The sequence below is a fragment of the Zeus faber genome (genome assembly GCF_960531495.2).
Source record: "Zeus faber genome assembly, chromosome: 3".
Classification (NCBI taxonomy): Eukaryota; Metazoa; Chordata; class Actinopteri; order Zeiformes; family Zeidae; genus Zeus; species Zeus faber.
In genome coordinates, this window is record NC_137190.1 from 16,982,839 (window position 1) to 17,006,577 (window position 23,739).

The window sequence follows — 23,739 nt, forward strand, 5'->3', positions numbered from 1 at the left end:
ATTTCTATCATTATCTGCCTTTCCTCTCTTCCCGACGGGTTTTCCCACTTCCCCAGAGCAGAGCCAGGTTTCCTTCTTCCACGTTGCCTGCCTTGTGTGTGTGTGTGTGTTAAACAAAAATGTCAAACCTCGCTCCTGTGCACGATCTCATCGATGCCTTTTTGGGGCGGGGCGACGTACTGTTATATTATCGACGTCGCAATCATATCGATATCGTCGGGGGTCACAGATGGTACTTGATAAACTAGATACTTGGATATAGTATCCACATTACTCGTGATTGTTTCTCAAATATATCTCGTGTGTCGTCAGATGATCAGTATCGAGGAAACATTTTTGGGATGTTTCATTTGATTCGATATCGCTCAGATCTATGTCTTTGAACTCGCTGAGGCGGATTTTCATGCAGGTGCGACGCAAACACCTTTGCTGCCATCGAGGCCAACGACAGGCGGCGATGAGCGGCAGCCTCGGGTGTCACAATGCATCATGCGACGCCATCTTTTTGGTTCCGCCTTCATGTTTTGTGTGTTTTTGCCACAGAAACCTACAAGGTGCTGCCGTCTCTCTCTCTCTCTCTCTCTCTCTCTCTCCTCACTGGAGTAAAAAAAAAGGACGATCCACGGTGATGTTATGATAGAGGAAAAGCAAAGAGGCCGACTAATTACCATCTACCATCTGCCTGGCATTATCCTGTGTGTGCGTGTGTGTGTGTGTGTGTGTGTGTGTGTGTGTGTGTGTGTGTGTGCTTGTGTGCGTGTGTGCGTGTGCGTGCGTGCGTGTGTGTGTGTGCGCGTGCACTCCTTTTCTTCTTTTCTTTCCATACCTCTGCTTCCCCCCCTTTCCCTTCTGTCTTTGTGTCTTCATGTCCACTGTAACTCCAGCCGGTCGCATTTGGAAGGGCTGGGCTATTATGGGATGTAGGGGGGGGGGGGGGGGGTTTCGTAATTTATCGGCCGCAAAGTGAAAGGCCGCGCTGACGAAGCGCCCCGTCCAACGAGCTCTGCACCACACAGCACATAGAGCGGCTGGAAGATTGATGTGGAGGGGTCTTTGTGCAGCAGCCAGAGACGGGTCACTGGTGGAATTTTCATATTTTATTTCTTTATATCCACCCTGGACTTTTATAGACGCGAGGAGCGGGGAAAAACGGGAAACATAAAAATCTTTTGCCAGCTCTAAATTGAGCGGTCAAAAAAAATGAAAAACCGCTGTATCGCGCTGTTTGCTCGGAAAATAATTCATATTTCTTAATGGATCCGGGAGGAGCGTTCAACCCCGCGGGGGGGGAGACACACCGGTGTTGACGGAGCCGAGTCACTGAGTTTCAGTTTGACGTGTCGGGAAGGGGAGGGGGGAGTTAAAGATGTCGCCGTCAGAAATGAGTAAGACGTCCGCCCAAATGAGAGAGGAGATGGATTAGGCCAGGATTTACATCATTAGTCATGCAGAAAGAAAGGGATTGGGGGAGCGAGAGAGAGAGAGGGAGAGAGAGAGAGGGACACTTATGGCCGTGTCAACATGAGTTTGGGGAAAACAGGCCGACGGGACCGGAGGTGTTTTCGAGGTAATATATGAGAACTTGGGAATCCTATCAATTGGGGAATGGAAAGATTTAACTTCGTGAAAAATTTCAGTCAGGCCTACTACGACCAGGGGACTGCTTTTGACGGAGCACGTCGTGGAAAAGCCTTTCCGACGCCCGTCATCATCAAGTTCATCGACCTCCGCCGTGCTGTGTGGTGACAAACCTCATCGGGGACGAACAACCTAGCTCAATTTATTTATTTTCCGCGGTGCTTTGGTCCATCTCTGTGTTTTTAAAATGTAGCGCAGCCTTCTTGGAGGAAAGTGATCAGCAGTAAAGTACTCGAGGGGGTTAAGAAAAACACCCAGAAGAACAGAAATCAGAAAACATACAGAAATGTGTTTATTTATTCATGGCAGAATCATTGGACAGTTAAGCTTTTTTTTTTCTTCCCACAGAGTTAAGGACTGTGTGTAGATTTACAGATGCCTGGCAACCCTTCTCAGAAGTTTGAGAATCAGAATCAGTTTATACCGCCAGGTAAATTTACCTATAGGAACTTAGTGCTGGTGAGGTTTGGTGCAAATTTCACTGCAGACAATTTTATTCATTAAAAAAAACCTTAACAGTCTCAAAAAAAGAATATATATATATATGTTGTGTGTAATAATATGTGTAATAATATAATAATATATGTATATAAAATAATAATTATATCAAATATACAGTATATATAAAATTATAATAAAATAAAACAGAATAAAAGGTGAAGTAACAATTTTAAAAGAAATTGTGAAAACTATAGAAATAGCCCCAAAGAAATACAAGGAAAATACAAAACAGAAATAGTCAGATATATAAAACCACAGCACCAACGTCTCCCCATCAGACAACGTAATAACCAAACACATGTTCAAAAAGAAACCTGAGCTTACAACACACAACAACAGGGCCCATGACCCACATCCTGCAGTCGTCCGGCCCACTCCACGGTCCACTGTCCACCTGACAAACAGCTCTCTTCCACGGGCCCGAACCCGCCAAGTTGCCCCCCAACTCCTCCATGTGTCCTCCACCTGCCCTTCTATCCTCCGTCCCAGGAGCAAACCGGGTGCTCCACTTTCACACAATCACTTTCCCTCTCTCTATCTCTCTCTCCCACTAGAGCCCTTAAGGTGTTTTAAGTTGTAAGTCTGGAACATATACCATCTACACGTTCCGTTGCATTGTACAGGTGTGATAATGACTGAAAGCTCTCTTCTTTCAAGCTGGCATTTCTATAGACGGAGACATGTCCTAGTCTGCTGACGGATCTGGACTCTGCATTGTCTACTCTCCGAAATTAGCTGTCATCAGCCGTATGGAAACTCTTCTTTCATTTAGACAGAGTGATGCATCGCAAAAAGAAATAATATTGCTTGGTCTTATTGAACAGCACTTATTACAGTAGATTCAGTGTGTGTGTGTGTGTGTGTGTGTGTGTGTGGTAACGATGGCTCTGCCGAGCCTTTAAAAATTGTAGTGCAGGATTTGTGCTGAAGTGCAGGATTTGTTATTTACTAGTATTTAATATGTTATTTAATAGTATTCACATAAAAAAGTGCAGTTTTCTACCAAATGAAGCCCCATAGCAACGGAAAGCAAACGGGGAGACACGAGTGAGCCAGCATGGGACGCACAGGGCTTTTTTTGTTTTGTTCAATTAGGAAATGGAGGGAATTAGGGATGTGGCGGGCGGCTGTGATCTTGCCCGTCATGCTCCTACTTTGGCGTGCTTCACGACTGTCCTGCAATACCACTCATACCAGCTTGGGACACATACACACCCACACAAATCTTACTGCAAACAACACACCACCAGGCCAGGGTCTGCGGGGCAGGAGGCGTGCGAGTGATTCTGGTTTTGATATGCTTGGATGGCTCGCACCCCTGCACACCGCAATTTTAACTGCATACACAGACCGCAAACATTGAGCACTGGGGTTTTCGGGGTGGTGGCCACTGGTGGCTTGGTGTTGGGGTGTGGCTTGCCGGGGGGGGGGGGGGGGGGGGGGCGACCGGGTGGGCCCCCTGCCGGCGGTGTTTGGGTCCTGGCGGCTTGTCCCTGGTGCCGGGTGGTTACCGGCCGGCTGTTTTCCAGGGCCCCTTGGTGGCTTCTCGTCTTCGTGGATGTGGGTGGCGGTGCGGGAGGTGGGGGTCGGCCTTACTCCCGCTGTGCAGCTTCTCTGTGGCGGGTAAGGCGGGTGCCCCGTATGCGGGCGGTCGTGGAGGGCAGCATATCTGGCTGTCTATGATGCCGACTGGGTTGATATTGGGGTTCCCCGCGCCATGCCCACTTGGCTATGTGAGTGAGCTCTCTGGGCTTGTGGCCGGGTGGAGTATCTCATAGGTTGTGGTATGGTGGGCCTCGCCTTTGCGTGGGGCATTTGTGGGTGTGGGGGGCCCCGCATGGCTGTTGCTCCACGGGCTCCCGGCTTCTCTGTGGGTTGAGGGGGCCTTCTGTGGCTCTGGTGCATTGTGCTCAGAGCTTTCTTGAGGTCGTGGGGTGTTTATACGGCCGCGGGACTCGTGGGTGGCTGCAAGGCCTTTTCCGCTGCTTGAAGGCACTATGATATAATTCTGACCCCATACAACAGAACTCATTGGGACAAGTCCTGAGTCCCACACACACACACACACACACACACACACACACACACACACACACACACACACACACACACACACACACACACACACACACACATACACAGGTGGACTCATCACAGGCCCACACACTACCAGCTTCTGCCTCAAAACACACCCCCTTTGGGGGCGTGTTCCGAGGCCACTTGCTGTAATTGCTTTTCCAATTTTCCTTGACTTAATTTTTATCATGTTTTGTTAAATACACAATGTCTGACGTTTCAATATTTTGTCAAGTACACATTGTTGTTTGTCTCTATGTTTATGGTTCTCACCCGTGGTGTTCCCCCCCCTCTTGGAGAAGTAATGATGATTCGCTCTTTACAGACCAAAACAAGGTAAGACCGCTCTCCAAAGAGGGGGATTGGTGGCGGTCTTGTCTAGCAAAGCACTGTGCTCTTGTCATCTCTCAGGTCGTCCAGAGGACAGAGTTATTACAGCTTTTCTTGATGATTAATAAACAGTGGCATTGCAGGTTGAGATTTGAATTCCACTTGCAGATGAACTCTGTCTTGGATGCAATGGTGTCAAATACTCTGTGTTGTATGCCCAGCCTGCTGACAGCACAGGTTAAAAAAAAAAAAAGGAAAATATATACATCTAAAATAAAAACACACTGTTTTAATTGTTTTGTTTGGAGGAACGGGGACGCGCAGCGGAGCTTGGATCGCTCCTTCTTCATTACGCATTATGTATCAATATGCCTCTGAGGTATATTAATAAGTAAGTAAACTGGGCTTACGAAAAATGTTTTAGTTATTGTAACTAACTACAGGGCTATTTTTGTAAAAAAAATATTAACATCTGCTGAAACACTGCACAACATTTTTATAGACAGTTATTTTGCTGTCTACCCCTCAGATGGTGTCACACAGTGCAGTCCGCACACCCCGCACCCCGCTAGTGATTCCACTGAGACCACAAGCCAAGAATGTGTTGTCTGTGTCATCAATCCATCCCATCCTAAAATGCCAACATTGTCCCGTCTCCGGGACAATGTTGGCATTATAAAAAAAAAATTATATATATATATATATATATATATATATATATATATATATAATTTTTTTTTCCTGTGTTGTGTGCGTCACGTCTAAATCTTAATGCTTTTAACCGGCTTTTATGCTTTTCAGTGGCGTTTAAGCATAAGGGCCACTGAAGTCACTTCATGAAGACAGGTTGTTATTGTGAAGGACATTTCTAAAGTAACTGTGGCTAATATCGCCACATTTAAAAGATAAGAAAAGATAAGTGAAACTCATTTCCCAGAGATATAGCGCAAATAAAAACAGGAAGCCCGTCCACTACAATAGTGTCTGTACCAGTCTCGCTATTTAAATGAATTATAATGGGACCTTTTTGGGACATTTACATAATATGCTTCACAAGTCAATTTGTTTTGGCTGCCGCTCCTGCATTTTGCCCGAGCCAGCAAATATCTGATCCCTCATTGGAGAATAGTGGGAACTCGTCCCCCTTCTCTTTCCAAAGAGCTCTGTGAAAACCCACTCTCTGGAGGATTTCCACTGAGGAGGATCCACAGCAACTAAATAAAGACACGGTCCTCGTCGTGTTTGAAGCCACAGATGGAAATCTAGGTGATTTGCACATTATGAAATATACAGTATATATCGAGGAATACAGAAGACATTTTAGTCCAGGGTTTTTATTGGACTTCTGCCATTTCGGGCCCTGGTCAAGAGGAGTGTGCCAGACGACAGACCCCTGCATTATTTGCGGCAAAGAATTACTTCAAAACAAACGACAATTACTTTCAAATAGTAATAAAAATGGACTATTTTCAAATCTGATCTCGAAAAGGAAGAGTGAAAAAAATGGACAAAAGAGAGGGAGGACGAAATGGGATCGGGGTTGATTCCCAAATAGCAGGAAGCAGTACGACACCTGAGAAGCGAGAATTGAAAGAGGATTGGGAGAATGTCATATGGTCAGATGAAACCAAAATAGAACTTTTTGGTAAAAACTTAACTTGTCGTGTTTGGAGGAGAAAGAAAGCTGAGTTGCATCCAAAGAACACCATACCTACTGTGAAGCATGGGGGTGGAAACATCATGCTTTGGGGCTGTTTTTCTGCAAAGGGACCAGGACGACTGATCCGTGTAAAGGAAAGAATGAATGGGGCCATGTATCGTGAGATTTTGAGTGAAAACCTCCTTCCATCAGCAAGGGCATTGAAGATGAAACGTGGCTGGGTCTTTCAGCATGACAATGATCCCAAACACACCGCCCAGGCAACGAAGAAGTGGCTTCGTAAGAAGCATTTCAAGGTCCTGGAGTGGCCTAGCCAGTCTCCAGATCTCAACCCCATAGAAAATCTTTGGAGGGAGTTAAAAGTCCCTGTTGCCTAGCGACAGCCCCAAAACATCACTGCTCTAGAGGAGATCTGCATGGAGGAATGGGCCAAAATACCAGCAACAGTTTATGAAAACCTTGTGAAGACTTACAGAGAACGTTTGACCTCTGTCATTGCAAACAAAGGGTATATAACAAAGTATTGAGATGAACTTTTGTTATTGACCAAATACTTATTTTCCACCATAATTTGCAAATGAATTCTTTAAAAATCAGACAATGTGATTTTCTGGATTTTTTTTTCTCATTTTGTCTCTCATAGTTGAGGTATACCTATGATGAAAATAACAGGCCTCTCTCATCTTTTTAAGTGGGAGAACATGCACAATTGGTGGCTGACTAAATACTTTTTTGCCGCACTGTATAGCACGAAAAAAGACAATCGTCGGACACCATTCAATAGATTAATTTTTCGTGACTATGAGCACGAAAAGCGTGAGACCAGATTGATTGGTCACAATATAACTTCTCTAGTTTTTTTTTTAATTTGTGGAGCATTTTGAGGAGTGCAGTATTCTCTTCTTTTCTTCTTTTGTTCACAGGATCTCAAACTGTTTCTGTGCAATTTCCATGCTGGAGTGTTCATTGCCTTCCTGCTGTTAACATGTCACACCCTGCTGTGTGTGTTTGTGTGTGTGTGTATGTGCGTGTGTATGTGCGTGTGTGTGTGCGTGTGTGCGTGTGTGTGTGTGTGTGTGTGTGTGTGTGTGTGTGTGTGTGTGTGTGTGTGTGTGTGTGTGTGTGTGTGTGTGTGACTTCCTCTCTCTCCATGAGCTTGTCACCTCAGCAGCGCATCCACCTGCCTCCACCCTGCACGTGTGTGACCTCCATAGACAAAAGCACGTCAAAAAAACTCCAACTTCTCGACTTGAACCTTTTCTTTGGGAATTCCAGCTCCATACATCACACCAGAAGCTTTACCAAAAAACGATCAAAAGTCTGAGAATTAATATATATCATATAATATTATATATATATGTATAAAGTATAACTGAAAAAAAGAAAAATAACAGTAGTCAAATATATAAAATATGCACAACCAGGATGGTTTATTGGTATGGTTGAAAATTGTGATGAATTTTCAAATACCTTCTCTTTCAAATACCTAACCTTCTCTCTCCTCCCTCACATCTATCCTGTTATTTATCATTTTATTTTTTCTTTATTTAATATTTTCTCATGAAAGAACACAAACAGCTCAGAGCAACGGGCGAAGCGGTGAATAATACGCGGGCAGCAGCTGGAGTCACGTACAGAGTGTGTGTGTCCTGGTGGCTGCAGAGGTTGTGGAAACGAGGGCTGCAGAGACGCTTAAAAAAAAAAGGGCCAACGGATCACGCTGCGCTCTCTCTCTCTCTCTCTCTCTCTCTCTCTCTCTCTCTCTCTCCCTGTTATTTTCAAACCTCGTACTCTCTAGTCCATTCCTAAAATATCCCAAAGCCTTAGCATCTTAGAGCCGGTGACATGCAGTGGTGTGATGATCCATCTCCGTCCATCGATCTGTGGGCCGTGGAAGGGCAGCGACTCAATGGAATCGATGCAATACGCACTCTTTTTATCTTACAAAAAGCAAAAGCAAAAAGTCAAAACATCATCCCAAACCATGGCTGACGCCGGCGTCATTTCCAGTCTCCTCCAGTGCCCAAACAAAAACATGAGCAGCATGACAAAGAGACAGCCTTTCTCTTTCTTAAGATCTCAAGAAAGCCATCAGGAAATCTCTTGTCTTAAGGGGCGTTATGGCGGCAGTCGTTTGATTTGAGTAGTCCAACAGGTTGGTTTGATGTTATCTTAAGTCTTAAGTCTTTGGTCCTGCAGTGTGTGCTCCAATCCCAAGATGTGTGAGAGATCCCCTCTGATCACCGTCCTTTGCTTAAATCCTACAGTACAGTGTGCGCGCGCTGCTGGGATGGACAAAAAGGTCTTTAAATGTGTGACGTGTCTTTTGAAAATCTTTTCAAAGTCCTTTGGTGTATCCCTTCCATTACCTACTTGAAAGGACCATCGAGGAGCGGTGCACTGTGTAACGAAGAACGGAATGTCTATTTATACACACAGGAACTTAATTGAAATGACAGTCAGAGCTCATTAATAAAAATATTGTGAGGTGTAGTTGTATGTGTATCTGACCTTGTATCTGAAGAGTAGATATAGCATCACATTGAGAGTTTGTGGATATCCCCAGTGACAAGTGGGTAAGAGACCTTCACCTTTTTGTTTGAATTGGCCCACATCCTTTTCAACACACTAAGGAAGAAAACATTTTCATTATAGTGGTCCTTTTTCCCGTGAGTGTCCTCGCACTGATACATGGAGCTGGCCTCATGTCAACAGGTAGTATCCAGTTCTACCGAAATGGCTTGTTAATGCTCTTATCTTCTCCAGTTAAAAACCCCACCTTTGCTGCTTCCAAATAGAGAATCTGTTATAGTATGAAGTATGTAGTATAGTGGTGACATTGACTGTAGCCCATTCAGAGTACGTGGCCTGCATTTAAGTGATTTCATGAACATATGGTGAGATATTATACGCTGTTACTGTTCCATTAAGTAATTGGCAAATCATTTTCAAACAACCTTTTTTTTTAATGTAGATTACCTTAGGCAGAAAATATCTTTGAAAACTATATCAATCACGGCAAATTCTTCTCTACTATAAATTGAGTGCCGGGCCATGTGTGTGATTGTGTGCACAATATCTCTTAGTTTGATTTAATATTTGCATGATCGTCTCTCCTACCTGGTCATATCATTGAGCTGCACATTAATAATCTACTGTACTTAACACCCAGTTTACGTACAGTTTGTGTTGCTCACTCAAGGCTCAAGTTCCAGCTCCCTCAACGTCATTCATGTATTTGTTTTAGCTGGAATGAACTCTGATGTGACAGAGTTACAAATCCTCATAGATGAATAAAATCACCCAGCGCCCACATCCCGATGGTTGTGGCGTGTGGACGTGTGTGGGTTGTGCTGAGAATGGCACTAAAGGAGAGGAGTGGTTGGGATGTGTGCCAGCTCTACTCTGGACATCTTAGTGCCTTTATTACCTGCAGCCTCGCTATCTCTGCTTTGTTCTGTTTTTCTCTCTGTGGCTCTGTCTTCCACGAAAAAAAGCCCCGAAAACCTTCTTTGTGCATTCTTTGAGCTGGAGTCATCTTGGCTGTGCTTCTGCACCAAGTTGGACTCAAGAACTTGAGTAATTTCATTTGTTCCACTTTCAAGTATACGCCTCGGTTTCTCTTCTGAGAATACAAATGTTTGCCCACGGCAAACATTCGGCATTGAGTGGATAATATGAGTACCAGGATGCCGAAACACTCAAAGGAAGTTTTTAAAAGTCAGTGTTCTACATTGACGACTTACCTGACACTGTTAAAATGTCATGGTAGAATACTCCACTTGAAAACGACAGGAGATGTCCCATTACTGTTAGTCTATTCCTGCTGTTGCGCTATATTTTGGTATACGCCATACACATACGCCACCAGTTAAAACAAGATTTTTTTTTCTTTTTTCTTTTTCTAACAATGGTTAACAACATAAAGAACCAACTAGTCATAGAGAAAATAATTTAAGTATAATAAGTAAGTATTTTTTGCATTTCTTGACTTGTAATTTTTGTGATTTTATTTAAAAAAAGTCTCATACTAGTCAAACAGAAAAATTGGCAGATGATATGCATTCATGCAGTGTTCATTTTGAACTTCCCTTCTGAGCCAGGAATCACTATTGTTTTTTGTAAATTATTAACATTTGTCATATGTTAAATTCGTCCAGTTAACTTGTGATTTCACTCTGTGCTCTCTTCTAGAACCAGCGTTTGCCTCTGGCTCCTCCTTTTTAACCACTGAGCCCATAGACACAGCTGGTTCTTTTCTTCCGTCAGCCGACACCTCTTCTTCAGTCCTCCATTCGGACGTGCGAGCCGTGTCTGAGGGAGGAGGGTTGAGAGGGCGGCCTGCGTTCGCCTCCATTCTGACTTTCCAACATCCACCGAGCCTCGACCAAAGCAGAACCTCACCAACCATCACCAGGGAGAAGAACCACACCAGCCGACGGCCTTCAGAGGACGCCAACCAGGGCTCAGAGATGTCTTCCTCATCCTCTTTGGGAACCAGTAGGAACCTATTCACCAGCTCAGGTCTGACTTTCAGCATGCCAGCATCGCAACACCACTCATCATCATCGCCATCATCATCATCATCATCACCATCACCATCATCATCAGCATCAGCATCATCAGCATCAGCATCATCCTCATCAGCTCCATTCAACTTTAATAGCACAAAGTCCGCATCCAGCCTCAGCATGTTTACTGACAACCAATCATCACAATCAAGGCAGTCTTCACTGAAAGCCTTGACTTCTTTCATGTTTTCACCATCATCATCATCATCTGCATCTGCAACTGCAGCATTAGAACCAGCAGGATCCCAACATCGGACCAATGACGTGACGTCAGCACGTCCCACCTTGCGTCCATTAGTTGATTTACCGACGATTAATGAAAGGTTGTTCAGCTCAAACGCTACTGTTGCGCCCACATTTCCCCCAGAAACAGTCAGAAACATCAGGGAAACTTCCCCCAAAGGTCAAAGCATGGATAAAACACCACCTTCATTATCTTCATTATGGGCTTCCTCTCAAGGGGTGAGCACAACACTCGACGGAACTGTGAAGCAAATCCTTAGTCACAGTGCCAAACTGAAAAGCACAACAACTAGGAGCACAAGTTCACCTTTTACATCACACCAAGGTGAAATTCCCGTGACATTTTCAGGAAAAGCCACTCAAACCCAGAGAGATATGAACACTATCTTGGCCGATGGTAATGGGAGAAGCACCTACATTCTCTCCTCGTATGATAAAAACATTCAGGGAGATCAAAGCCAGCAGCGAGCATCGCAAAATCCTACATCAGCAATGCTGCTGATGCCTGCTAAACACTATTGGGTTTCCAGTCACATCACAAGGGAGAAGGGGAACGAAATACCAGACAGGGCAGAAAAAGACAAGACACGGCCAGGCAGTCAAACTTTTAATGTCGGAACTATGCCCCCGGTGCATTCACATGTTATAAATCCTGGTACAACACCAGCTATGACATCAAGATTCTCAGGTCCATTTTTTACAATTCCATGGAGGACCCTGTCGACCATGCTACGTAATTCATCTCCTTCCGAAATGGCAATCACTAAACTAACAGCTATGGACCTTGGCGTGGTGTCCTCGGAGAATGCATCTTCTCCCGTTGATTTACAGACAGCAGCAGGTGGTGGCAGGACTGGATCTCCTATCCCTATTATGAATAATAGCCTCGGAGGTACTGTGGGAGCTGAACTCATATCTGTTTCCGGCCAAACTCGCCAGAATAGTTCACCTTCCTGGAGACAGACAAGGTCTGAGTCTGCTAGTCCCATTGTGAGTTCTACAAATTCATTTACACACTTGACACATACAGACAAGTCCACCAAGAGCCGCAGGACAAATGCTATCATCAGCTTAGGTGATCCTTTATCCAAAATTTATGAAGAGCTCAATACGGCCACAGATACTACATTTTACAGGAAGAGCATTCCATCAGTCATTTCTGTTTCCGGCGAAACTCAGCAGAAAAGTTCACCTGGTCTCACCATGAGTTCCTCTACAAGCCAACTGAAGTCCTCCACAACATCAGAATTGGATTCATTTCATTCACCTCATTCAATTAATGTACAACAATTTATCACACAAGCAGCGACTCTAAAGGGTACACCTGAGGAACGAGGATGGACGATGTTAGAGAGGATCCTTCACTCAGGTAAAATAATTGATTCTAATTCGTCATCATTTGCTCCTCTCCTAAGTCAGAGCTCTAGTAGCACATTGGACACCGGAGAGGCTAATGTCTTGGACCAAACCAAACCCTTGTTTTCATCACAGATGACCCCTTCAAAGGCACAAAAGTTGCCCTTCACGCGCCCCAGCAGGTCTTTCATTACTGGCCCAACTTTACCGCCCCATCCAGTTAAACAGGCATATATGCATTTACCTGAGACGTCAGCTCAAGCAATGATAAAAGAGACAGACCATGGTATTTCTGAAGCCCCGGCGAGCCAGATTCAGTTTGGTCAAGGCAAGGTTCTGCTCCTGTTGAATTCATTAATACACATGACACATGCAGACAAACCCACCGAGCGCAGCAGGAGAAATACTATCAACATTTTAGATGCTTCTTCATCCAATCTTCATGAAGAGCTCAATACGGCCACAGATACCACATTTTACAGGAAGAGCAATCCATCACTCATTTCTGTGTCTGGCCAAACTCAACAGAATAGTTCACCCTCTTGGAAACAGACAAGGTCTGAGGCAGCTAGTCTCACTACGAGCTCCCCTACTACCCAACTAAAATCCTCCACAACTTCTCAAATGGAATCATTTTATTCACCTCATTCAGTTATTCTACGTGAATTTATTACACAAGCACCTTCTCAAGGGGGAGCATCTCAGGAACGAAGATGGACAATGCTCAAGACGATCCTAAACTCATCTAAAATAATTCCATCAAATTCGTCATCATTTGCTCCTCCCCTAAGTAAGAGCTTTGGCAGCACATTTGACACTAGAGAGGCTAATGTCTTGGACCAAACCTTGTTTTCTACACAGATGACCCCTTCAGAGACACAAAGGTTGCCCCTCACGCGCCCCAGCAGGTCTTTCAATACTGGCCCAACTTTACTGCCCCATCCAGTTGAACAGGCATATATGCATTTACCTGAGACGTCAACTCAAGCAATGATAAAAGAGGAGACCAAACACAGTTTTTATACAACCCCAACTAGCCAGATTCTGTTTTCTCGGAGCATGACTGAGTTATTATCAAATTCATTTATGCATAAGACACATACAGACAAGCCCACCAAGAGCAGCAGGACAAATACTATCAACAGTTTAGGTGTTACTTCATCCAATGTTCATGAAGAACTCAATATGGCCACAGATGCTAAATTTTACAGGAAGAGCGTTCCATCACTGAATTTCACAACTCGGCTGACCTCTTCCAATACTTTGAAAGACTTTTCATTATTTAAGACAGACTCTGGAAGATATCCCAAACTGTATCTCACCACCTTTCCACCTTTTCACACAGTGCCATCTGAGGATATCTCAGGGACTCCTAAACATCTCACTCATAAAAATGATGTCACACACATGGGTCGGCAGGAAAAGTCCCAATGGTCAGAAAGCATCTTACCACTGAGGCCACACCATTACTCACACTCTCAGCAGCCTCTTCCCAGTGGGAGTAGTGATAAATCTGAATTTTATTTAAGCAGAAAAACAGCTTCCTCTGCAATACTGTTTGCAGTCTCTACTATTTCCATTAATGGAGAAGAAACCGCCAGAACAGATAACTCTATTTTCAGCTCTGGCACCACACTAACATCTTCACAACAGAAAGGGAAAACAACCTCTCTGGTATTCCTTCCAAGTGGTTCACACAAGTCAGCAAGCGTATCAGTCGTGGATAGCATTAATTCTCACACAACGACAAATTCATTATCATCCGTTCAATATTCTGAAAGGGGAAAACACACCATGTCCAAATTTATTGTGTTGAATTCAACTTGGGGCCTGACTCCGCCTCCAACCATCCGTCTAAGCTCCCCCGTGGCTTCCAGTGAACCACCTCAAGCCACAAAAGATTCTCCTGCAGCATCAACATTAGGATTGGATGTTTCGTTCTCCCCCTCTCACACCACTGATGGTAAAGTGACATCTTCACCAGCCAGCTCCCTTGGATCGCTGCACAGCAGCAATAACAAGCATCATAATGTGCCACCTGGGACTCCATCTGCCACCGAAATAACACTTCCAAACAGACCTGCCGCATCTGTCACTGCCATCACTAGTAACCGGGTGGATTCAAAGCTGAAATGGGTGTTCTCTCAATCTTCATCACATTTGTCATCATCACCTTCGCCGGCATCCTCCTCCTCTTCATCCACGGGGCTGTCGCAGGGTGAAACTATTCCACAACTTTCCTCTTCACTGTACATTAATCAGGCTAATCCGATGCCTTTCTCTATTACATCGCCCTCATCATCACTGTCATCTCCGCTCCCGTCGTCGCCGTCGCCTCTCATCACCTCAGCTGTCATCACACAACCATCCAGCCTCAACACGCATGCTGGCGCTGCATTGTCGTCTCACTCCGCTTCCACGGGCATGTCCGCTACACCTCCATCCCTGCCGCCGGGCTTAACCTCCTTGGTCAATTCCACTCTCTTGCAGGACGCAACTAAGATGTTTGTTGTCGTTACAGAGATGGGGATGGGGGAGTCGACCACAGGGACATCCGGAAAGACGGGGCCTACCCTCCCCAAAGAAAACGAGACCAGCGTGATGCCTTTGCAATCAGTCAACAATACTTTTTCTTTCGGGCCCATCGAGACAACATCTCAGGTATCACCCCTGTCTGCTCAACAGGACACCACTACAGCCTCTCAACAGCCCAGCACCACAACCTCAATAGCTCCAGCCGCCAAAACAACAAGCACGCCTTCCGCTAAACTTACTACCGCAGCCACACAGATAGCCATCACCACCGTCACACCACAGCCCACACTCATGACAAGAAGAACCGCAACCACTATAACCACCAGGACTCCAGTCACCAGGAGAACATTCACTCCTCCTGTCCCAAGGACAAGCCCACCCAGGGGGGGCACAACCATCATTTTGTCCCCATTTACCACCACCACAACAGAAGCTCCACCACAGCGGTGCAATATCACAGAGAGGATGTGGGTGAAAACAGGTAAAATACCATTTTTACCCTTATAATACGGATTCCCCTGTCAACGCTTGTTTTATGTATAATATGAACTCTCTCTCTCTCTCTCTCTCTCTCTCTCTCTCTCTCTCTCTCTCTCTCTCGCTCGCTCTCTCATAGTTGTGTCCATTTATGTGCGACGAAATCGGCTGGACAGCATCCAGAGGCAGAACCTGCGCAGGGGGCTGAGCCAGGGTCTCCGGAAAGCTCTGAATGACAGCACGGCCCAGGCTCAGGTTGGATTGTTAGTTCCCTTTGCCATACACGTAACAAAAACTGAAATAATTTTTCTGAAATAATCCATTGGAATGGGCCGCCCACCTGCTGTGGATAGAGAAATACAAGCGAACACCTGTGGTATCAAGTAGTGTAACAACTTTTGACAAAGGTGAGGTATGGCCAGAGAGATGAATCCCTTTGACCTGCGCTAAAGTATGCGTGAATGATCTTATGGGTAGAAAATAAATCATAGCAAATTATTACTTTTGATCTTTTAGCCCTGAACGGCAGCAAATGAACAGTCTGATCAGGATGAATGGCAAGTATGTTGACGTCTGACAGTGGAGGTGACATTGCAGTTCAGTGGGGGGAAGGAAAAGTAGACCACTGTAATAAAAAAGTATGCACATTCATTCAACCACTGGTAATTTTAAGGAGCAAAATAAACAACCAATGTTTAATTTTATATATAGTTTATTTTCAAAGATCTGCTATCATACCTCCTTCATTGGTAGTGAAACTGCCGGTGTCTCCAATGAGGTTGTCAAATAAAAGATGCAGCGATAGGGATAAGTGGATGTCTCACTATCTACTGCCGTTCTGTCACAAGCATGGCTAATCTGACGGCTTATTCTCTGAGCGTATTAGACATTTACACATATAAACCAAGGACCCTCATGTAGGCTACGCAAGGAGAGATGAGGACAAATATAGAAATTAGGTTGAAAGCATCTGTCCCAGATGGTTGATGTCACAATTTTGAAGTGCCGTCCCGGTGTTAACAGTTAAACTAGGTGTGTAGAGATATATTGAGTGGGGTAATCGGCAAATCCAATTACGCTATCGTTACCTTATCCATGGCACAAAATGCGTTTTCTTTAGAGATGTCATAGCAATCCCCACACCAGGATTACTAATGACCCCATGGGAACCCACTCTCAGCATTTTGCTGCAGTGATGATATTCCAAAAACACAAGCGCATCTAATACAAACACAATGTTCCCTGTGTCTGTGGATTAACCGTTCGTTAAAGCAGCCGTGGTCCCTATTGTGCAAAAAAACATTCTCCTTTCAATAAGCCTTTCACGGCTCTTCAGAATGACTTGAATCAGGCGCCCCTACTGGCTTTGGGAATCTGAGATGAAACGTCGGAAATCAGGAGCGGAAATTTTTACGTGCACAAGTATGTGTGTGTGTGTGTGTGTGCGTGTGTGTGTGTGTGTGTGTGCGTGTGTGTGTGTGTGTAAGAATTAGAACTGAGATGAGGAGGAAAGAGAGTTTGATATGAGGGTGATATATGAACCAATTTGCCGTCCATCCCCCATAAGATTCCCTCTTGAGGGGCTTGGATTTTAATTTGGTGTAAAACCAGGGCTAAACCTAAATGAAAGGCCCAGCAACTGAATTACAGTGTGAATAAATCATTCTTTGTCTGCATAGTCTGCAGTGGGTCCAACTGCCTTGAGAGCAATTCATCTGTATTGATATTTGTAGCTGCGTATGTTTGTGTGTGTGTGTGTGTGTGTGTGCGTGCGTGCGTGCGTGCGTGCGTGCATGCGTGTGCATGTGTATGTGTCAGCATAGTGGCGCTGCATTGCCATGAATTGGATTGGGAATGAATTGGGTCAGTGTGCAGGACAGAAGGTCTCTGAATGTTGAGGTATCATGTTGTCGTAAGTGACACCCATAACTTTGACCAGTTCATTTCAAGGTTATTCCTCCCCAATCCTCTTTTGGATTATCGGAATGTGGAAGGGGAAAGTGGAAAAAGGTAAATAATGTATTAACAGAAGATGGATGTATGGGGGAAAGTGGGTAGATGTTGCAGTTATTTGAGGGAGAACACAATGAGTGTTCTCTGAGGTAGCTCCCAACTGTGTTTGAAATCCTTCATTTGTACATTCTCCTCCACATTAAACAGGTCAAAATACGGCATCAGAGCAATAGTAATGTCATGTGTAATTAAGTCACCATGTCGTACAGTCTGAAACCACAGACATGGTTTGGAGCTGAAACTGCTCTTCATAGTGTTCTACCTTGACTTTACCAGATCGCTGTTATTAAAGGAGCTCACTTCAGAGCAATCTTTTAATGAAAAGTAAGTTCAAGCTTGTTGAGGATGTAAAGCAAATAAATTCATGCAAAAAAACCCAAAAAGTCAGGCTCATGTCAGGCTATTTTTCAACGTGAAATACAGTGTGATTTGCTCCGGCTTTTTCGGTGACAGGAAACAGTTGGTTGGTAGAAGATGACTGAGATCCTCTGAGATAATCCCAAAGCGGCCTTTCACACAGTTGAGAGAGATTGAGGGTTTGTGCCCCAGCACCAGACTTTCGTGAAACTCAATCTCTTAATAACACCTTCACAAGGGTAAAGGCTGAGAGGATGTGCTGATAACAAAAGGCTCCGTTCAGAGTTCATAACAAGGATGAATTGTGTGGAGGAGGAATAGTTTTCCTGACTTCCAGCCTCCAGCTCCCAGTTCACCATAGACCACGGGCTCTCTGTCAGCCTTTGTGTTTGTATGCATTTGGATGACAGATTTGAACACACACATACACACAAACGCACACATGCTATGGGGTGCCGTTTGTTAACTTCCACCGCTCAAAAATGTGCTTCACCTTTTCCGGATTCAGCCCAAATGTAGCACCGTTTTCTGCGGATTTCGCGAAATAACAGCCCACAAAAATGCGCAACAACTTTCTCGCTTTTTGAAATAGATTTAAGAATTATATTTTAAATCTAAATGTTAAAACTGAATCTAAATCTTGAATTTATATATAAATCTTAAATCCAAATATAAATCTACAATGTAAACACATTTTCCTTATATACTTCAAGTGATTCCAGATACAAGACAACTATAACCACAAGTCAAATTATGTAAATATTATTATTATTATTATTGTTATATCATTAGTCCATAATGGTTTTTGACTTTCAGGGAAAAAGTACACATCGGAAACTCAAATAAGAACTTCACATTTACATCCTAAGTTTTCAAGGCTTTAGGCAAAGTTTTTAACTTTTTAAGTGTACGTTTTAAAGGCTTCAATTAAAGGTTGGTATTTTATGTATTCATGTATTTATTTATTTATGTATTTATTTATTTATTTATTTATTTATTTTTTGTTTGTTTGTTTATTTATATATATATATATATTTTTTTGTTGTTGTTGTTATTTTTTGCTATTTATTTATTTACTTATTTTTACAGGGACATTGCATTATTTAAAAGGAATTGCATCAGAGTTGGCTGGAAGCTCATTTGCATCTGTATTCCCTGGGCAGGGGGAGCAAACAAGTCACGGTCACAATGCTTATGATTCAATACAGTGCAAAATGCAACATAATATGTGATTTTGATTTGTATGAAAAAAGTGCAGGATATTTAAAAAAATGAAACAATGCCAGTGTTTGTTGCCAGTGTATTTGCCAAAATATATTCAGGCCTGACTGTGGAGTACATACTGTAGATTTTCCTATTCCAGTGTTTGCATGATTTGGGCAGCTTTTCGGACGACAAGCCGGTCATGTGTGGTTCTGGACCTGCAGTCATTAAGAACATGCAATGCTGACTCTAGATGTTGAAGAGAGTGCTGCCAGACCGCCAGGTTGCATTTCATTTGGAGGATCTGTAAGTGGGCTTTTACAGAAAAAAATCTCCTCATTGGTAATAACAAATGGTAGTTTAGATGGTATTTGACATTGACGGTAAGTGCAAGGCGAGTTAGTCGAGTCAAGTCAAGTTTATTTATATAGCTCTTAATCACAGTGCCGTCTCAAAGGGCTTCACAGGAACATGCACATTTCACATATATATCAATGGCATCCCTTAGGTTGCAAAGAAGGAGAGGGGGATCCCCCTTCCATGACGGCCAGGCTGCAATGGTAGCTGAGTGGGAAGCATTGACATTATATAAAAAGTCTTGATGTTACAGATGTTACATTGAGATCCACTGTGGCCTCCATAGAAACCCTTGGAACCTTCACCACAGCATCAGACATCTTTTGACTTGTCTGGTTTGAAGGTGGAAGGTCATGAACTTGGGCAAGTTGTCCCCATCCTTCCATGCAGGTGGGACCTCGTGCTCCAAAAAGAGGGCAAATCACTATCCAGAATATTAACCAGATAGAGTTATCTTGTGGCAGAATAAACTCATTTGCACTGTGTAATGCCAAGCCCCCATGGCAGTGAGCTCCCTGGAAGGTGATGCACCTGGTTGCATGCAGTGTGTATCCATTCCAGCTACTTTTTCCATTTTGCTGTTTGCTGTCTATTTCATGCAAAATTGTATTTAACATCTCCTCCTTCTCCCTCATTCCATGCTTCCAGGTTGAGACTGTGTTTGGTTCTCCCAACATGACGGTGGCCTACCACGTGACCGGAGGGGACATGGTGTACCATCCCTCCGTCGTGCTGGAAGTCCTGGGTTCCTACGGCCGCGACAGGCTGATCGCAGATCTGCGGCAGTACCTACCCATGGTGACGGCCCTGCCCCGCCCCGCCGTGTTATGGAGATCCGTCCCAGACACCGGCTTCCAGCTTAAAACAGGTCAGTAAGGTGAGAATCAAGATGAACACAAAAAATATGATTTCCCCCAAGATTCATAAAGGACCTATGTCTTGCTGGTTGATTCCCTAAATGATGAGGCTGTGTTTATGAGGTGAAGCAAATTATAGTATCACATTTAGTGGAAGCTGCAGGAGCTTGACAATAATTGCAATTAATGCTCAGTAAAAGAAATAGTTTGCAGTTCAGAGTTAAATAAATAAATAAATATGAACTATTGGCTTAAGGCAGGGATACGCTGCCAAGTACCTCAATATAACTTTTTCAAATGCAAAACCAGCCTCTCCATATCCATGTGGATAAGCGCTTAAATACTTAACAATAAATCATCATTTTATTGAGAGCTGCTGTCGCTGCTGCAAATTTTGCTGAATTGCTGAGATTGGACAAATGCTCATTCATTGTCCTCAGCATGCAAAAGACAATGAACGCTGGCAATAGAGGGAACGTTTTTTGGGATTGGCTTTTGACTCCGTGTAAGTATAATGAAGTAAAGATATTTGCAGTGTTAAGCAGGAATGAGAAACAAAATCTGAAATTCTTCAGAAAGTTTATTTACCAGCATGTAGCATTGCTTTTCTTGGAAATGCCCTTGTATTTACTCAAATGGTTGAATGACTGATCATAAATAAGTGTTTTTTGGGATGTTAAGGATCCTTGGGTGAGGTGGGGGTTGGCATACCATTTTGTGAACTCCTCAGCAACAATAGTGCTGGGTAATGGACGCAGATTGAAAGTCCTTGGATGTAATTAGGAACTTCATGTATGAGGCCTGTAAATGGAAGGCTGAGGGCACTAAGGGTATTCCTACGGCTCGGTATACTTAAATTCAACGGTTTTTCACAGGATACCTTACTCTGCAGGGATCAGATGATTCCAAAAGTGGCTTGTACCAGATTACATCACATTTTGAATTGAGTATCGTCTATTGAAAAGGCTAACTTTAGATTTTGAGTCATTTGACTGAACGGTGAGGACAAGAAAGGTAATTTAGCACTTAGCCATTCCAGTCGTTGGCTACACAGCAATGCCAAAATATATTAATGACATTACATCAGGATGGGAACATTTTGATGATACATTTCAGGGCTAGTTGTTGAAACTCACTGACACCTGCTTCAGCTCTCAATAAAACCAGGATGTGAGCATGTCGGGTGCTTGAAACCCTCAACAGCACCTTTTTCGGCTCTTTTTGAAAGCCTCTATCTGCTGTTCATCTCCGTGGAAGGCAAAAAACTTCAACCCACAACTCCTGCTGGTTTTTCTTTTTTTTTCAACTTGGTAGCAAACTACGGTGACCAGATGTCCCGGATTGTCCGGGACTGTCCTGGCCTCAAGCGGTGTTCCCAGAGTCCCGACAGATATGTGTAAAACACTAAAATGTACCGGTTTTCACATTCACTACCAAATTGTCCCGGGTTTTCAGAACAATTAAAATAATTCTAATAATATTACACTTGTTTTCAGCGCTTATTATATACTGTATAGAGGCAAGCAGAAAAGAGCATGCACCGGAGAGGTGGGCGTCATCATCAACACGCCCACTCGCTCGCTTTGAATTGTATGCTTTCATGGGTGTGTGTGTGTGTGTGTGTGTGTGTGTGTGTGTGTGTGTGTGTGTGTGTGTGTGTGTGCGTGCGCGCGCGCGTGGGTGTAGGGCCGGCGCTTCCTACAGGCGACTCCGCTGCACGTCCCCCTGCCTCTCCCTTACCCTATTGAACGAAAACCAAAAAAGCACCGTGCATAACACGCGTGCAGTGCACTTTAACGGTCCCGGTTTGGGGGTTTCAAAATGTGGTCACCCTGTCCCAAGTATCAGTTCTGTTGCGACATTCCCCTTTCCAATACTCATGCTCGCAATCCACAGCTAATATTTTGCCACAAGGAACCATCACCCGTGGCTGGCAACATTTAGGACAGTGACACTTGGATTTATGAAAAAATATCTAAAACAATACACCTGTGTGTGTCCCTGTCTTCACGCTGACCACGTCGGCGTTGCAGTGCTGCGGTTTGTGGGCGTGGGAGACGATCCTCGCTCCTGCAGGTTCTCTCAGATGATGGAGCAGAGGCTTGAGAACGTTTTCTCCGAGGCACAAACCAAAATGCTCAACGGCCACAGCAAACTGTCCGTTCAGGTACTGGCGCCCGCGGTACACCGCTTGTGTTCATTGTGTTAATATCTACATTGTAATAGAGTGACTCACTGTCAATTTGGCCTCCTGCTACCTTGGGTTACATAAGTGATGTTGGCTGTTTGCCAAGCACAAGCAAAGAAAACAACAAAAACATCTTTGTGCGATTTTTTTTTTTTTTTACATTTTGCAATAAAAGCTGCTTTTTCAGAAGTGCATCTGTTTGGTGAGGCAGTGTTTGTTGTTTTAGGTTTTGAATGAGCTGCCATGTTTAGCATACAGCCTTTGTCAAGGCTAATTGGACGCTTGATTTAAAGACAAAATCCAACTTCAAACGCCGTGTCTTGCCGTTCTCCTCAGCATTGCACTTCATTAGTGTCACCAAATTGTCTGCTAATCCAACAAAATGCTCGCTTTTCAGCTTTCATCTTACATAACGTTTCTGTTCCTGGAGTCATTATCACGCTATTACAATGCACCTAATGTGACTTTTCTCCCGTTTCGATGTGATGCCCCGGCCCCTCCCAGCTGCTGAGTGTCTTCCAGGTAGCAGGCTCTCCTGCCGTGTCGTTGGTCTACACCGTGAGGAACGGCAGCGTGTTCCTTAACGGCACCGCGGCCTCCAACCTTCTGGGTCAGCTGACCGCCGAGCTGGTGGGCTACTACCTGTTCTACCCACCTCTCATCATTGCTGAGCGTGAGTTCAAATTCGCATTTGCATCGCATCTTCTCTCCTCGGAGACAACAACGCGCTTTCTCGTTCCCAGAGGATCTCAAGCTGTTTACCAAGGAGAAACCAAATCCAATATTGAATCAAGCAGCGTCAGTGCTTCAAGCTCTTCTACACCTTCCAGAGCAGCTTCTCCAGGGTTTCCCTTAACGCCGTCCCTTAACGCTGTCCAGACACAAATGCAATTGACCTAATTCACTTATAAAATCCATCCATCCATCCATCCATCCATCCATCCATCCATCCACCCATCTATCCACCCATCCATCCATCCATCCATCCATCCATCCAACTAATCATCCATCATCCATCTATTCATCCATCCATCCATCCAACTAATCATCCATCATCCATCTATCCATCCATCCATCTATCAGGCCAGCCAGACAGCCAGCCAGCCATCCATCCATTAATCCATCCAACTAATCATCCATCCATCCATCCAACTAATCATTCATCCATCCATCCATCCAACCAGCCAGACAGACAGCCAGCGAGCCAGCCAGTCAGCCATCCATCCAACTAATCATCCATCCAACCAGACAGCCATCCATCCATCCATCCATTCATCCATCCAACTAATCATCCAACAATCCATCCATCCATCAAACTAATCATCCAACAATCCATCCATCCATCCAACTAATCATCCATCCATCCAGCCAGACAGC

The 23,739-nt window shown here is 44.2% G+C and overlaps 1 protein-coding gene across 1 annotated transcript in view; it reads left to right on the forward strand.

Annotated features, from left to right (window-relative positions):
• Positions 1-2,013: 2,013 nt before the first annotated feature.
• The window catches only part of kiaa1549lb (KIAA1549-like b), a gene marked incomplete at both ends in the record, with an annotated part of 52,319 nt that continues 30,593 nt past the window's right edge, over positions 2,014-23,739 (forward strand). Inside the window, 7 exons of the mRNA XM_079997248.1 lie at positions 2,014-2,068; positions 10,400-10,729; positions 14,897-15,391; positions 15,527-15,642; positions 19,966-20,185; positions 22,208-22,341; positions 22,867-23,035. Of these exons, the coding sequence (XP_079853374.1) occupies positions 2,014-2,068; positions 10,400-10,729; positions 14,897-15,391; positions 15,527-15,642; positions 19,966-20,185; positions 22,208-22,341; positions 22,867-23,035 (1,519 nt within the window). The remainder of the gene's footprint in view (positions 2,069-10,399; positions 10,730-14,896; positions 15,392-15,526; positions 15,643-19,965; positions 20,186-22,207; positions 22,342-22,866; positions 23,036-23,739) is intronic.